Here is a 16,158-nt window from a genome sequence, read left to right as displayed (position 1 = left end):
CTTCTTGATTTTCAAATGAAAGCAAGGGTACTGCCCTGAACAGATGGCCGTGTGAATATGAGTTTGTGAGTGACAACAGTTTTCCTTGAATTTACTATTTGTAAAGAGTGGTTTAACTAATGTTGATTTACATACACATTCCAGCCTTTCCTCCTCTAACTCCTGACTGCACAAGGGTGAGTCCCTGCTCAGCAAAAGGCAACCATGTTTATCACAAAAATATATTTAATCAAAATCCCATGTGGAATAATGATGATTCTTGGTCAGTAATGCATCTGTTATCTCCCTGTTCCTATTTAGTGTCTATTGAGTGTCATGGCCTTGACCAAAAGGGACTTAAGAAGAATCAGTTCTCACTACTGATTCTTGCACAAGGAACACCGGGTGTATGGCTGCAGTGCTCAGTGTTTAATCACTGCTCCCTTACATCAGCAGAACTCGGCCTCTATGGACCACAGAACCAAACAGACCAATATTGGCTCATTAGATGGAATCTCTATAATGCTAGATAACACATGCGCATGCTCTGAAGGAGCATCCTTACAATGTTTGGAATTGGAGCGCCCTTAAGCCTTGCCATGGATGCTGCCAGCCCTTATGCTGATTGACGGAGTCCCAAAAAACAAAGATCAATACTATAATCTGGCCATGCGCTGTTGACAGTCTGATCTTCCAATTTGCGGTGGATGAGAGAGAACCAGATGATAGGTGGCATTCTACTAAAGGTCACCTGGGCTTCTAAAAACGCTCTGCTCCAGCCTATGGCCCAGCATAAAGGGACAGAAAGTTCTTCATTAGCAACTGTAACGTTCTGGCACACAATCTCAGTTCATAGCAGCAGAGGACCCCTTCAGGTTGTATGTCGCAACAACACATTCCGTTGCAACGCATGCGTTACAATGAGAATGCCATTACCACGCATAACCTTTACTGCGCATGCCTTTCCAGCAAATTATGTTGTAAAAGCATATATGTTAAAAGCATATGTGTGGTGATGCTTGCCCGCGACCCCTGCCCTGACTCCTAAACGTGGATCCCGACGCAATACCCCCCTAGCTCCCCCCCCCCTGCCCCGGGGCTCACCCTTCTAGGAACTACCCTATCTCTGCCCTAAGCCCTAAAACCGGACCTCAGCACGACCCCCCCGGCCTCCACCCTTCTAAAGACTACCCAACCCATGCCCTAAAAGTGGACCCCAGTGCGAACTCCTCAGCCCCCACCCTTCTAAAAACTGCCCAACCCCTGCCCTAAGCCCTAAAACCGGGACCCAAGCGTGACCCCCCAACCCCCACCCTTCTAAAAGCTACCCGACCCCTGCCCTAAGCCCTAAAAACAAGACCCCAGCATGTCCCCCACCTGGACCCAGCCCTTCTAGAAAAATACCCGTTGCCTGCCTTGGACCCTAAACGAGTACCCACTGCCCTGAGCTCTAAAATAACTCCCCCAACCCCGCACCAAGCCCGAAAACCACCCCCGCCCCAAAACAGTATTCCCCCCAGGCCAAGCCCTAAAAAAGTACCCCTCAGCCCAATCCCCCTTACCTTACTCATGAAACGAAGAGTCCGCTCCTCTGAGGCACGGCGCAGGTTGTTTTGAGGAAACGGAAGGATCTCTCCGCTTCCTCTAACAACGCAGATAGCCTTTACTAGCATCACCACGCATACATCACAGGATCATTTATTGTAATGGTATGCGCGGTAAAGGCTATTCGTGGTAATGACACATGCATTGTAACACATGCGTGGTAAAGGCTAGTCGGGCAAACAGCTGCGTTGTAATGGCTGTGACGCCCCTTTCAGGGCTATTTCTTCTTTCTTATCCGTAGAGTAAGATTAGAAGGTTTCCCCAGCCCTGATCAATGATTGCTACTAATGAAAGTCAGACCCTAAAACGCCTAAATGTTGGCACTAAAATTTGTCAGAGGATACTGCCGCAGAACGCCCCTCAGACAGTCCCCTTTCTTAGTGTCCTTCCATTCTCTGTCTTACTCCACGCCTAGGTGTAAATTACCCATGTATTTCCGGGTGTAAGGCATGCTTCTTTATGGGAAAAACGTTGTAAATTACAAGTAAGCAAGCCTTACTACTGACAGTGCTTAATTTGTAAATAAAAACGTGCCGGTGCCCAAAGCCCTCCTCTTAAACACCAGGCTGCTGCAATTAAATGTGCGAACAGGGAATACTGAGGCAGCTCAATCCTGAAGCCATCTCGGGCCTCTTAAATCTATTTAAAGCCACTCCCTGCCCATTCAGCTCACTCCTGCAGATTTCTGCTTTCTCCCATTGTGACGCTTTTTCGTTGTTCTCTTCCTCCGTCTTTCCCTTATGTATCTTTTGCTCGCAGCAAATGCTTAGGGCAGAAGAATAAGCGCCGGCCCTCGAAAATAAGTGCCGGTGCTCAGCACCGGAAATAACAAACACAAATTAAGCACGGACTACTGGAAATTCCTGAGTAATCACAACCAAACTTGAGGTAAGACACACCTTCTAGGTCTATAAATGCAGGTGTATGTCACACCTGTGACAGTAGTAAGACACCAGCTCATTGAAACCGCTTTGTGAATCAGGCCTGCAGTTTCTGGAGAATGTGGGCCGGGCATGTGGCCGGGGGAGGACTTTGTTCAAAATATGAGAGGAATGTCGGACATTGACTCACCCCTTGCAAGCAGGACTGCCACGAGGGAGAAGGGGGCGGTGTGCGGATTCTCATTATGCAGATGGTGTATCTAAATGCAAAATCCAATGCAGCATTCTTACCGTGAACCCGCCGGGCATCAAACATCCTAATTAGCTAATTAGCAGGGTCTTATAAAAACAGAGAATCTCAAAATCACAGAGGGTTTTACAACCTGCATTTGCAATTATAAGGTCAAGGAGAAACCCTGATGTCCATGACACAGTCATGAACATTCTGCTGCCGAGGAGCAGCGCATTAGCTCTTCGTTTAAAAGCGTGTAATTGTATTTACTGCGTGTAAGACAAATGTGCGGGCAATGATGAACTCAGCACTTTGCCTCTCTAACTACACTATCTGCAGTTCCTTCATTAAACAGCAGGCAGATAGGTCAGGTGGTTAATGCACCCGCTGCAGAGATAATTGAAGGTCAAAGGTTCAAATCCTAGTCCAGCTGATTCGTCGTTTCCTCTTTCAAGGACATTAAAACGAGTTGGTTAACAGTAACAACTGTTGTGTAGAACTCTATGGGGCAGCTTCAAGAAGCTATGAATAAAACACAAGTTTTCCTTAGCTGTGGCGGATACCCAGAACATCTAAATGTACAAAGAGTGGGGTAATATGCTAATGGTACATGCACCCCCCTCCTGGTTAGAAACACACAAAGTCAAAATGCGAACTACGTGATTTGCACCGGGTTTTATTTGACCAAATCCCTCAAGGGGTGCAATTTGCACCCGAGTTGGAATCCTGGTTCAGGCATAAATGGAGGTTTTCCTCAGAACCAGGACTGGCAGCTCTCTTGTGATGAGGCCTTGGCCTATAAGGCTATCAGTAAACAGTGTCTTGAAGACCACCGCTTACTTTCTGGCGCTTCCACTGGGGTCCCGACATTACACTTCAGGTTTTGTAAAATAAATAAATTCAGCAGTGCAGTGCGTAGTCTTCTGTTTAAATAAAAAAATAAAGTAAAAAACAAACTCATTTGTAAACAAATGATTGCCTTGCTTCATTGTTGTTTATACATGAAAAATATGTTCACAGGAGTGAAAGTGTCTTACAAATTATCATAAATTAAAATGCGTTACCAATATGAATAATTTAAGCCAATAACATAGCTCATATTTAATATATATTGTCCAGATCAAACAAAAATGTGAATATAGCTGATATTGTTTTTTTAAATCTCTTTATATTCCTCTCCCTATGATTTATCAATACATTTCTTGTTGCAGTACACAGTGTACTTTTAAATCATGACAGCCTGAGGTACAACTAAATTAGGTTTCCAGCGCTATTCTGAGTTCTGTGGCACTACGTCCTCTCCGACGCATAATTTTTCATGTAATACACACAGAAAGGAGAGCTCTCCTCTCATATCATTTCAGCATCCTCGCATAAATGAAATCTCATATAGGCTTGTGTCTGAGTTATGTTGATATTTTAACCATGCACGTATTACGGAACTTTTAGTGATGTCAATTATTATGATGTCATCAGGGTTACAGTCATGGGACATCACTTCTTGGGAAGGTTCAGAGTCAAAGGTCATATGATGTCACTACATTATTATTGTATTAAGGCGAAAAGGTGCATGATATCACTTCAGCTATCCCTAGCGTTTTGATAAATCAACGAAAGATGTAGTGTGCAGCGCTAATAAATCGAGTATTTCGTTGCTATAAGAACAGGAAAAGAATGCCTCATTACTGCAACATGTTATTGTTTAAACATGGTTTAGACCAGTGGTTGCCAGCCTTTTTTTTTATAATAACAGCTACTTATGGTCAATAAAATTCTCAAAAGCTATTCATATCTTTTGTGATGTAATAGTTACTGCATGACAAGATTACATTAATAACAACCATATGCGAAAATTACCAGCAGTGATCACTTCACTGCATCAGGCACATTGCTAGCAGAAATGTGAAAATGCTTTGTCAGCCTGGAATGCCTCTACAAGGGCACTACATGACAGCCACAGGTGACCAAGTTAATCATACTAGTAGTACATTTCCTCAACACTATTTGATATTTCTTTCTCAAACATCAGCCTTATGTACATTTTGCAAATTCAATCATTTTTCTCCACACATCAGTTTATGAGCTCTAAAAATACAAACATTTGTGTCTCAAATACAAGGTTTGGGATTTTGGTATACATATATTAATTCAACTAAGCACAAGCTTCTAATTTAGTTGACTTCAGCACACAAGGGGGAGCTACCAGTAGCTCACGAGCTACTCTTTGGAGAAGCCTGGTTTAGACATCTCCAACAGCACAATAACACAGTTGCGAAACAACGTGGACACTATCTATGAATTGATAAAAGAAGATGAATGTGGATAAACAAAAAGTGGCATTAGGAATTGCTCATTACCGCCAGAGGCATGCCATTAACAATGGAGTGTTTGGGTAACGGAGCGCTACACATCGAGGGTGGATCTAGTTGGTGCTTTGCAACCACTGTGATTTAACCTATCTGACTACTGATCGTTCCAAAAGTAAGCACTGAGTTACCATTTGTTACCAGCTTATTAACTACATTCCTTGTTCCATTTATCAATTGCACATTACTGACATGGTGAAATCTCAAGTTTTCCTAAATACTGTTTGAATAAATCTTACGAATAGTAAATCCATACCTCCCTCTATGCACCTGCCTCTTCGATATTAGGGCTGTCGATGTACTGGTCATCATGATATTGTGACCCTTCAATATCCTGCCTTCCATATTCCGCACCACAATTGTGTGGATCAGAGCAAGTCACATGCTAAGTGCAACCTCTGAATGGATCTAAGCTGCAGACATTTTTTCCCTTCAGACCCTCAGGAATTGGTGAGATTTCCCGATGGGACGCTTTTTAACAGGCTTGTACTGCTGCGGCATTAACAGTAAAATGATTGCCGGGCCTGAAATGTGGCAAACTTTGCTCCAATCCAAAACGAACCAGGGTACTGGGAAATGGAGAAGATTCCCTGCCCTGATATTGTCTCTCACAGGCAGAGGGGGCTGGGGTAGAATCAGTCACAAGTCAGACATGCCTGATTTGTTTCTTGTTCTACACTATTTCCATTGGCGTTTTAAAGTGAAATATTCAACCGTATGGCCTTTTATAATAGTAAAATATAATTCAGCAAGTTATTAATTAAAATCGTTCATTTTCAGAACACACATTCATGAACTGGTATAAGGATTTATTACTTTAACTTTAATCCTTATTCAGATCGAAAATGTGACAGGTCAATAATGTGGTGTTCCCAAGGAGGGGGGCACTCCACCTGTGCTCGTGTCCTCTTTAAACCGGATATATCATGGCAGTGTTCCATGTATGCTGCTGATGCTTTGCCACGCACAGTTTGCTGTGCACACAAAAGCCACACTTTTGAGATGTGACTGCAGTGGGCCAGGGGAAGAAAGAATGGGCAATACATGCATCAACTCCCAGCTCAGTGCTTAATTTGTGCTTGTTGTTTCCGGTGCTGAGCACCGGCACTTATTTTTGAGGGCTGGCGCTTCGTCTTCTGCCTCACGCAATTGCTGTGAGCAAAAGACTCATTTGGGAAAGACTGAGCAAAAAAAAAAAGCGTCACAAAGGGAGAAAGCAGAAAGCTGCAGGAGAGAGCTGAAGGGGCAGGGAGTGGCTTTATATGGATTGAAGAGGCCCGAGATGAGATGGCTTCAGGATTAAGCTGCCTCATTATTCCGAGCTCGCACATTTAATTGCAGCAGCCGCGTGTTTAAGAGGAGGACTTTGGGCACCAGCACCTTTTTATTTACAAATTAAGCACTGTCCCAGCTAATAGCTTATTCACAACTGTAGAAGATTTACAGTTCAGAGGACAGGTTACTCGGACACAAACGTCCTGTTTGCCATATTACACCTGCCATTGGATATAATGCACTGGCGATATAATGGACGGATTTTCCTCACCTCTGTGATGAAGCAACCCATCCACCAAACACTGAAACAGGCCCTAAGTTTCTGAGGGGGGCACAAACAGCTCTAGGGAGAGATGACTCTAAGAGCCAGCAGAAGAGCTTAGTCATCAAAAGATGTAAATCAAACAAAAAATGACACGAAAAAATATGATAAGGACTTTAGAATTAAAAATGATTGTCTTATCTCTGTATGCTAGTTAAGGACATATGACATCTCACTGTATTGGGAGCCATTTAATGAAATTAGTATTTTCTTCCACCTTAAAATATACCCATGCCCTGACAGCCACAAGTTACCCAATCTGTGTCAGTTTCTTCTGTTATCAAGTTAGATAGCCTATGTTCCTGTTAAAAGCTAAGCAAAATTATTTCATATTAACAATATATAAGTGATGATTTTGTGGAGCCCGTATCTAGAACAGAGTTTGTTAAATAGTCTCTCAAGCTGGATGGGTACCCAGTGAAATAAAGCGATAGGGTTTAGGATCACACAATTTGGTCAAGTGGGGAAGTTAGAATTAGAGCCAACAATTGCATAATGCGCAGTTTAGAGACTGTAGACATGCAGTTTTCCCTTCTATTTAACACGAAGGGCTTCATTATGAGACCGCCAACCTCGCGGTGGTGGTCAGGACCACCACTGCTGTGGCAGTCGGACCGCCACATGAAGACTTTGGCGGTCAGACCACCAGGGTTCTACCAGAACCGCCAGGATCCATGATGCCGACGGCGTGGCGGTGTTGGAGATCGTAATGCGCCAGGGCAGTGCTGCATGTGGCACTGCCCTGTGGATCACAACCTTGTTCTCCTCCAGCCTTCTCATGGTGGTTTCACCACCATGAAAAGGCAGACGGAGAACTGGAGTCGGGGGCACGGAGGGGCCCTGCACTTCCCATGCACTCGGCATGACTTGCAGACATTGAACATTGTGAGGGTGCTGGTGCACCCTGTGGGCTACAGCATTTCCGCTGGTTCAATTATGAGCTGGAGACAATGCTGTAGCCTGTTTCCCGCAAGGCCAGCAGACGGAAACCAAGTTTTCCGCCCGACAACCTAGCAGAAAACTCTTCATAGGTCTAATGGGGTGGTCCTCACGAAGGTGGCGTGCACCCTGTCGGGAGTTTGGCGGACGGGCTTTCCCATCCGTCAGACTCATACTGAGGCCCCAAATATCAATGCTTGGTGCACACTCATTCAATTACTGTTATTCAATTTGTTTTACTATACAGATTTCAATAATTATACTTATCAACACCACACCCACGGGTGCACACACACACACACATGCACGCACACTCTTGTAGTCATGAAATTTAAAGGTGTTCTTTTGTGTTTATAATCTGTCTACAGGCACTAATAACCAAGCAGAGGCAGAGCTTGCCTGTCTGAAAGTATGCTGCATTATTGAAGCTTCTACTTGCTAAATTGCAAATGCTGTGGGGGTTGCGAGACCTCCTAGTTTTTGCTAAATCTTTAATTATGGTCTGTCATTGTGCTGTTAAGCCTTTTCTAAAATCAATCTTTTTCTCTTCAGCTGACCCAGCAGTAGCATTAACATAAAATAGCATTTTCTGCCTCTGTTACTCAACTGGCTTCTCTGGCTTAGCAGAACGAATTTAGGAGAGGCAAAACATCTAAACTAACACAATTAAATGACAAAGAGCCTATTACCTCCCCTCCCCAGAGTTTGCTCCTCAGTTTACATGGCCTCAAGGAGACTTAGGCATTTGGCCTAGGAGAGACAGGCTGTGTCTACACTGTTTATTTATACTTCAAAATCTAGGGGAAGTGATATTGTCCAATCTGCCCCCAACTTCAAAATCTGGAAGGGACTCCTGCCACCTGTAGGAAAGTACCATCTTGCCTGGCATGTTACCCCCATTTTTCACTGTATATATGTTGTTTTAGTTGTATGTGTCACTGGGACCCTGGTAACCCAGGGCCCCAGTGCTCATAAGTGTGCCTGAATGTGTTACCTGTGTAGTGACTAACTGTCTCACTGAGGCTCTGCTAATCAGAACCTCAGTGGTTATGCTCTCTCATTTCTTTCCAAATTGTCACTAACAGGCTAGTGACCATTTTTACCAATTTACATTGGCTTACTGGAACACCCTTATAATTCCCTAGTATATGGTACTGAGGTACCCAGGGTATTGGGGTTCCAGGAGATCCCTATGGGCTGCAGCATTTCTTTTGCCACCCATAGGGAGCTCTGACAATTCTTACACAGGCCTGCCACTGCAGCCTGAGTGAAATAACGTCCACGTTATTTCACAGCCATTTTACACTGCACTTAAGTAACTTATAAGTCACCTATATGTCTAACCTTTACCTGGTAAAGGTTAGGTGCAAAGTTACTTAGTGTGAGGGCACCCTGGCACTAGCCAAGGTGCCCCCACATTGTTCAGAGCCAATTCCCTGAACTTTGTGAGTGCGGGGACACCATTACACGTGTGCACTACATATAGGTCACTACCTATATGTAGCTTCACCATGGTAACTCCGAATATGGCCATGTAACATGTCTATGATCATGGAATTGCCCCCTCTATACCATCCTGGCATAGTTGGCACAATCCCATGATCCCAGTGGTCTGTAGCACAGACCCTGGTACTGCCAAACTGCCCTTCCTGGGGTTTCACTGCAGCTGCTGCTGCTGCCAACCCCTCAGACAGGCAGCTGCCCTCCTGGGGTCCAGCCAGGCCTGGCCCAGGATGGCAGAACAAAGAACTTCCTCTGAGAGAGGGTGTGACACCCTCTCCCTTTGGAAAATGGTGTGAAGGCAGGGGAGGAGTAGCCTCCCCCAGCCTCTGGAAATGCTTTGTTGGGCACAGAAGTGCCCAATTCTGCATAAGCCAGTCTACACCGGTTCAGGGGACCCCTTAGCCCTGCTCTGGCGCGAAACTGGACAAAGGAAAGGGGAGTGACCACTCCCCTGACCTGCACCTCCCCTGGGAGGTGTCCAGAGCTCCTCCAGTGTGCTCCAGACCTCTGCCATCTTGGAAACAGAGGTGCTGCTGGCACACTGGACTGCTCTGAGTGGCCAGTGCCACCAGGTGACGTCAGAGACTCCTTGTGATAGGCTCCTTCAGGTGTTGCTAGCCTATCCTCTCTCCTAGGTAGCCAAACCCTCTTTTCTGGCTATTTAGGGTCTCTGTCTCTGGGGAAACTTCAGATAACGAATGCATGAGCTCAGCCGAGTGCATCTCTCTCTTCACCTTCTGATAAGGAATCGACTGCTGACCGCGCTGGAAGCCTGCAAACCTGCAACATAGTAGCAAAGACGACTACTGCAACTCTGTAACGCTGATCCTGCCGCCTTCTCTACTGTTTTCCTGCTTGTGCATGCTGTGGGGGTAGCCTGTTTCCTCTCTGCACCAGAAGCTCCGAAGAAATCTCCCGTGGGTCGACGGAATCTTCCCCCTGCAACCGCAGGCACCAAAAAGCTGCATTACCGGTCCCTTGGGTCTCCTCTCAGCACGACGAGCGAGGTCCCTTGAATCCAGCGACTCTGTCCTAGTGACCCCCACAGTCCAGTGACTCTTCAGCCCAAGTTTGGTGGAGGTAAGTCCTTGCATCACCTCGCTGGATTGCATTGCTGGGAACCGCGACTTTGCAGCTACTCCGGCCCCTGTGCACTTCCGGCAGAAATCCTTTGTGCACAGCCAAGCCTGGGTCCACGGCACTCTAACCTGCATTGCACGACTTTCTAAGTTGGTCTCCGGCGACGTGGGACTCCTTTGTGCAACTTCGGCGAGCACCGTTTCACGCATCCTCGTAGTGCCTGTTTCTGGCACTTCTCCGGGTGCTACCTGCTTCAGTGAGGGATCTTTGTCTTGCTCGACGTCCCCTCTCTCTTCAGGTCCAATTTGCGACCTCCTGGTCCCTCCTGGGCCCCAGCAGCGTCCAAAAATGCCAAACGCACGATTTGCAGCTAGCAAGGCTTGTTGGCGTTCTTTCGGCGGGAAAACACTTCTGCACGACTCGCCACGGCGAGAGGGATCCGTCCACCAAAGGGGAAGTCTCTAGCCCTTTTCGTTCCTGCAGAAACCTCAGCTTCTTCTGTCCAGTCGAAGCTTCTTTGCACCCGCAGCTGGCATTTCCTGGGCATCTGCCCATCTCCGACTTGCTTGTGACTTTTGGACTTGGTCCCCTTGTTCCACAGGTACCCTAGATTGGAAATCCACAGTTGTTGCATTGCTGGTTTGTGTCTTTCCTGCATTATTCCTCTAACACGACTACTTTGTCCTTAGGGGAACTTTAGTGCACTTTGCACTCACTTTTCAGGGTCTTGGGGAGGGTTATTTTTCTAACTCTCACTATTTTCTAATAGTCCCAGCGACCCTCTACAAGGTCACATAGGTTTGGGGTCCATTCGTGGTTCGCATTCCACTTTTGGAGTATATGGTTTGTGTTGCCCCTATCCCTATGTTTCCCCATTGCATCCTATTGTAACTATACATTGTTTGCACTGTTTTCTAAGACTATACTGCATAGTTTTGCTATTGTGTATATATATCTTGTGTATATTTCCTATCCTCTCACTGAGGGTACACTCTAAGATACTTTGGCATATTGTCATAAAAATAAAGTACCTTTATTTTTGGTATAACTGTGTATTGTGTTTTCTTATGATATTGTGCATATGACACTAAGTGGTACTGTAGTAGCTTCACACGTCTCCTAGTTCAGCCTAAGCTGCTCTGCTAAGCTACCATTATCTATCAGCCTAAGCTGCTAGACACCCTATACACTAATAAGGGATAACTGGGCCTGGTGCAAGGTGCAAGTACCCCTTGGTACTCACTACAAGCCAGTCCAGCCTCCTACACCACCCACTTTTTATATGGCCATGAACATATTAATGTTCTTTCAGAATATCTCTATTTTTAACAACACATGCACCGTGCACAATTTGGCCTCCTTTTTCTCAAAGCTTTTCTCCGGGTAAAGAAACCCCAGGTCCACAGTCTGGGGTGAAGAGGGGCTTTCTTTGCCCTTTTCGCTTGGCTAACCACGCGATATGTATTTGCCCCACCATTTTAAAAATTCACCATCCGCCAGTTTGTTCCTGCAGCTCTCAGTTTCAAGTCTAATGGCAACTGACCTGCATCTTAATCTACATTCTGCAGAGCCGTGTGTGCAATTTGCAGGTCACTGATTTTTTGATGTATGTTTATATAGTAGTTTCTCTCTAGGACCACAGTAATTTAATTAAAAGCCACATGTTTCCGACCTTTGCCCGAATCATCATCAAATAAAGCGCACTAAATAGTATTTACCTTTTATGACGTTGATAATTAGTTTGCAATTATCTGGTGATTAACATGTGAGCCACACTATCACTGGCCAGTAATTGTCCAATCTTTCAATATAATGTTCTGCAGGGAGGCAGTTGTTTTGTGTCGGCATAAGCTCGCCTAGTGTGTTATGTTTTGTTAGACATGATTTGAAGAGTAAATTTTACTACATGATTTGGAGAGTATATTTCCTTAGTAAATATATACTAGAATCTAGCTGCCAGCGTGACTCCTGGATATACGATTTTGGGGTGAATTTCGGATCACGTGGGCCAATGAGATCTCTAAACAAAAGGGGCCTGATAGGTTCTAAACTTCCTAAGGGTTACACTAGGTACTCCTAGGAGTAAGAGTATGTCAATCACAAGTTTGTAGTATTGACACATTGGTCTGTTTTCCTAATAACATCTGAAAAAGTATTATGTGAAGGAAGTGATGTTAGTGAGGTCTATATTCCTGAGCTAGATATGATGGGGGTAAAGAGGTATAATTCCAGACACTTTATGAAACTGGTTCTCATGGGTACTCACATTATGTGTTGAAGAGTTCCACTTAAAACCTAGCTATCGCTAGCAGAGGGCCCCTTGCAGTAAACCCCCCGATTTGCCATGTGAAGCGTCTTAAACTGGGCAATACGCAGTCAATGAAGAGCGTAGAGTCAAAGAGGAGGACGAAGGCAGTAGCTAGTTGGACAATGTCTGTGCTGCTTCTGCTTGAACTCTTTAGGTCGCTTAAGGCGGCACAGGGGTACGGACCAGGCATTGTGTTGTATTGTAATTGCATTGCATGGTGGCATCGTGTTCTTATCGAATGGGTTTCATGATACACCAGGAGGAGAGCTTGGTTGGAAGGGGGTTGTATTTGTTACCTGCATTTGGAATTTTTGGTCACAACACTTGGTGGTGTGACCGAGGAAGGATAAGCGGGTGGTAGGGTGTGCTCAGTTTATTTTTACTGGCTGTCATAATTTATTATGCAGTTCCCATGATTAATGTTTTATGTTTTCTGAGGATTTTCAAAAACACTGTCGGTGCTGCATGTGCAGGAATTAAGCCATTCACACTGCGAGGTTTGAGGGTTTGGGGGTTCTAGTTGCAAAAGAAAAGTATTCTTACAACAATCAAGACCAGAACTCACTCAAATTGAAAAGGTGAGTTTTGATGATGAAAATTCAGAGACTTAAAGAGCAGCTTGAGCATTCTGAAGACAACCGGGAGCTCTAGACTTCCGCAACAATCTGGTCAGAGCACGAAATGTCTTAGTTTAACAGAGACACCCATTTTTTGACACTGCTTGTGATATATATCTTGAAAATTAACTTAGCTAAATGTTTTTAATATGAGTATGTGTAATAATTATATGAGTAGTAGGACATCATATAGTAATTGCACATTCAAAATGGATACTCAATACAGGACAGGATGAAAAATAAGACAGTATGGGGCTCTTATGAATGTCCCCTGTAATCCATATAGGGCTGCGTAATGCTGATTGGGTCGTAATGGGGCAACTCATCTGTAATGTGAACACTAAGAAGGAAATGAAACCCTTCAGACGTATGTCACACACAGTTTCCACAGAGGTTTTTGGAAGGAATAAGGAGTGAGTTTACAGGAAAGGAAGAAGGGACAAGGCTTTGAAGACAGTGGTGAGTGGTGGATGAGGAGCGCTTGACTTATACGGGTCAATAAAAGAAACATGGGAGGGAAGAAATTAGAAGACATGAAAAAGGAGAAGAAGAAGTACTTAAAAGAATATGGAGAAAGGCTGAGATAGTAAGGAACAAAGTTTAGGGAAGGAAGAAACTAGAGATGTAGTGGGATAGAGAGATGCTGTATGAATGGAAGGGTAGAGCCCAGAAAGTAAAGCAGACGACAGTCAGAGCCATGAAGGAAAATATAGAGGTGTGGACTTTAGGGGTTTAGAATATAAAATAGGACACATGTTAAAAGTTGGGTCCAGTGTTAATTCAATGTCATCATATAAATGGAGATATCTAGCTAAATAGTATCTATGATGTATGACGCTGATGTACAGATGATCTGGTGAATAACATGTGGTTAGACAATAGCTGCTTTTTCTTTCCTTATACCACTGTATTTTAGTGAGGTAGCTGTTTAGTGTCAATTGCTTCTTCCCTAGTATATGATATTGTAGTTTCTAAGATTATAAAGTGCAATATTCACCACTAAAAAGTATCTCTGAACATGAAGAGTGCTGTTGTGTTGCAGGCATGCAGCATGAGTTCCGCTGATCAATCAGAGGATAAAAAATGATTTCAGAAACCCCCTGAATTTAAGATTATGGGAAGTGCGTCTGATCACATGGGACGATGAGTCCTACAACTGTGGTCCTTGATTGGAGAGGCAATTCGTAGGCAGAACTTTCCATCTCAAGGTGCCTTTACAACACACTCGTAGGAGAGTTTTGGTTACGAACCAGAGGGATGTGGTGAAAGAGACTGAGAGGGAGATGTCAAAGAAGGGCCATAGTGCAAGTCCCAACATAATGAAGGGATCAAGGCCTTGCAAGGAAATTTGAACTCTAATTAGGAAGATGTAAAACAGGCATTTTAGTGGTAAGGGAATGAATAGATGCATGCACAATACGGCACATGCATTCAATAGCATGATTAAAGTAAGGAGAAAGGGCTAGTTAGAGTTTGACACTAAGTTGTACTAGGGTTATTTAGTGCAAGAGGGCTAGTGAGAGGAAGATATGATGTAAAATAAAAGCCATATAGGAAAGATAAACGCTCAGTGGAAAGATGTAGGGGATCATTCTACTGCAAAGGAGATTAATGATCAAAGTACAAACTATAGAGAGACAATGAGACTGGGGTCCTCAATTACTATTTCGGCTTCAATCCAAAAACAAGAATAAGGAAGAAACCCATCAAATCAAGAACAAGAAGTGCAATAGACGGGAGCCCCACCCAATCATGAGTGGGGCTGAACCAGAACCCACTCTATCTATTGTATTATTCACAATAGGTCTTCAACAATGGACAAGTGCTGCCCAGAGGTGAGACTTAATAAGAATCACAGGTCTTGTACTCACTGTTAAGTTTCTTAGTGGGATCGGGCCCCGGCACGCCTGCTTCCGTGGCATTCTCCCCAAAGGTAGTGGATTTGCTGCTGTCCACCAGGTGCATGCGGACTGTAGGTTTCCTCAAAATCTCCTCAATAGAATAGGACAAAATGGCTTTCTTCTGATGACCACACATATCCATAACCACAAATTCCCTCAAGCGGTAAATGTCTGGCAATTCAGCTGGGCGCTTCTAGCTGCCTATAGGAGCCACTGCCTTTTATCACCATCTCGCAGGTAGCACTCTATACTCTCTTCTGGATGGAATAGTGCTTCTGCAACACAGGAGGCGGAGTCAGTACTCAGAGGAATCCACAGCTTTGGAGATACCACACGACTCCTGTTGCACAAGACATCCCTTAATGGCTAAGGGTTGCACTGGTAATGATCATGCTGCAATCGACCAAAAGAAATCGAGCAATTCTTAGCAATATACGGTGATGAAGAAGAGAATTCCCAAGTTTTACCAAGTAATTAATACTGTATCCTAATTTGCATTTGGTGGAAAGGTCATATGAGGCTCCGAAGGCTGCCCACATTTCGTGCCGTCATTATTTTCTTTCACAAGGTGAAAAAATCTATGAAACGTTGCAGGCAAGTGGTGGGTGGTGTACAGTGCTTGCCTCAACTTGCTGGTTTCCTGGTGGCCTTCTCCTCTTCCTCTACGCACTGCTTCTTGCGTAGACAGTGAGAGGTGAGTACCTTCTGGATTGTACCTTCCAACTATGGAGGTACCTGCCTCCAGCTCGCTTCCTTGAGTGACCATGCGAACAAACCACTTCCGGTGTCGCCTGGCCGCTGCTCCGGATTCTCTGGACAGGGTCAGGCTCTGCACCTACGACCAGCAACACGTAAAGAAACAAAGCGTTACAGGCACTCCGTGGTTTTCCGAACCCAACCTCGGAATAACAATGCAAGGCATGTTTTGTGCTGGCGCTCCTTCTTTTTATTGCCTTAATCTCTGCTCAGGGTTTTCTTTGCTTTGTAGCGCGGCCTCTCTCCAATGTCGGTAACCGCCTGTTTTGTCTGATTTGTTCTTGGCTCCTGCTTAGCTTTGATAGTTCCAGTGCTTAATTTGTGCTTGTTGTTTCCGGTGCTGAGCACCAGCTCTTATTTTTGAGGGCCGGGGCTTATTCTTCTGCCTCAAGCA

At 44.7% G+C, this 16,158-nt stretch overlaps 1 protein-coding gene across 1 annotated transcript in view; it reads right to left on the bottom strand.

The window, feature by feature from the left end:
- LOC138288490 (intestine-specific homeobox-like) overlaps nt 1-15,817 on the bottom strand; it is an 82,732-nt gene extending 66,915 nt beyond the window's left edge. The window contains exon 1 of the mRNA XM_069230042.1: nt 14,979-15,817. Coding sequence (XP_069086143.1) covers nt 14,979-15,150 — 172 coding nt within the window. The 5' untranslated portion in view covers nt 15,151-15,817. The remainder of the gene's footprint in view (nt 1-14,978) is intronic.
- Nucleotides 15,818-16,158: the final 341 nt, after the last annotated feature.

This window comes from Pleurodeles waltl, chromosome 4_1, assembly GCF_031143425.1.
Source record: "Pleurodeles waltl isolate 20211129_DDA chromosome 4_1, aPleWal1.hap1.20221129, whole genome shotgun sequence".
NCBI lineage: Eukaryota > Metazoa > Chordata > Amphibia > Caudata > Salamandridae > Pleurodeles > Pleurodeles waltl.
Note: the sequence above shows the minus strand (reverse complement) of the source record. Positions and strands in the feature narration are given on the sequence as shown.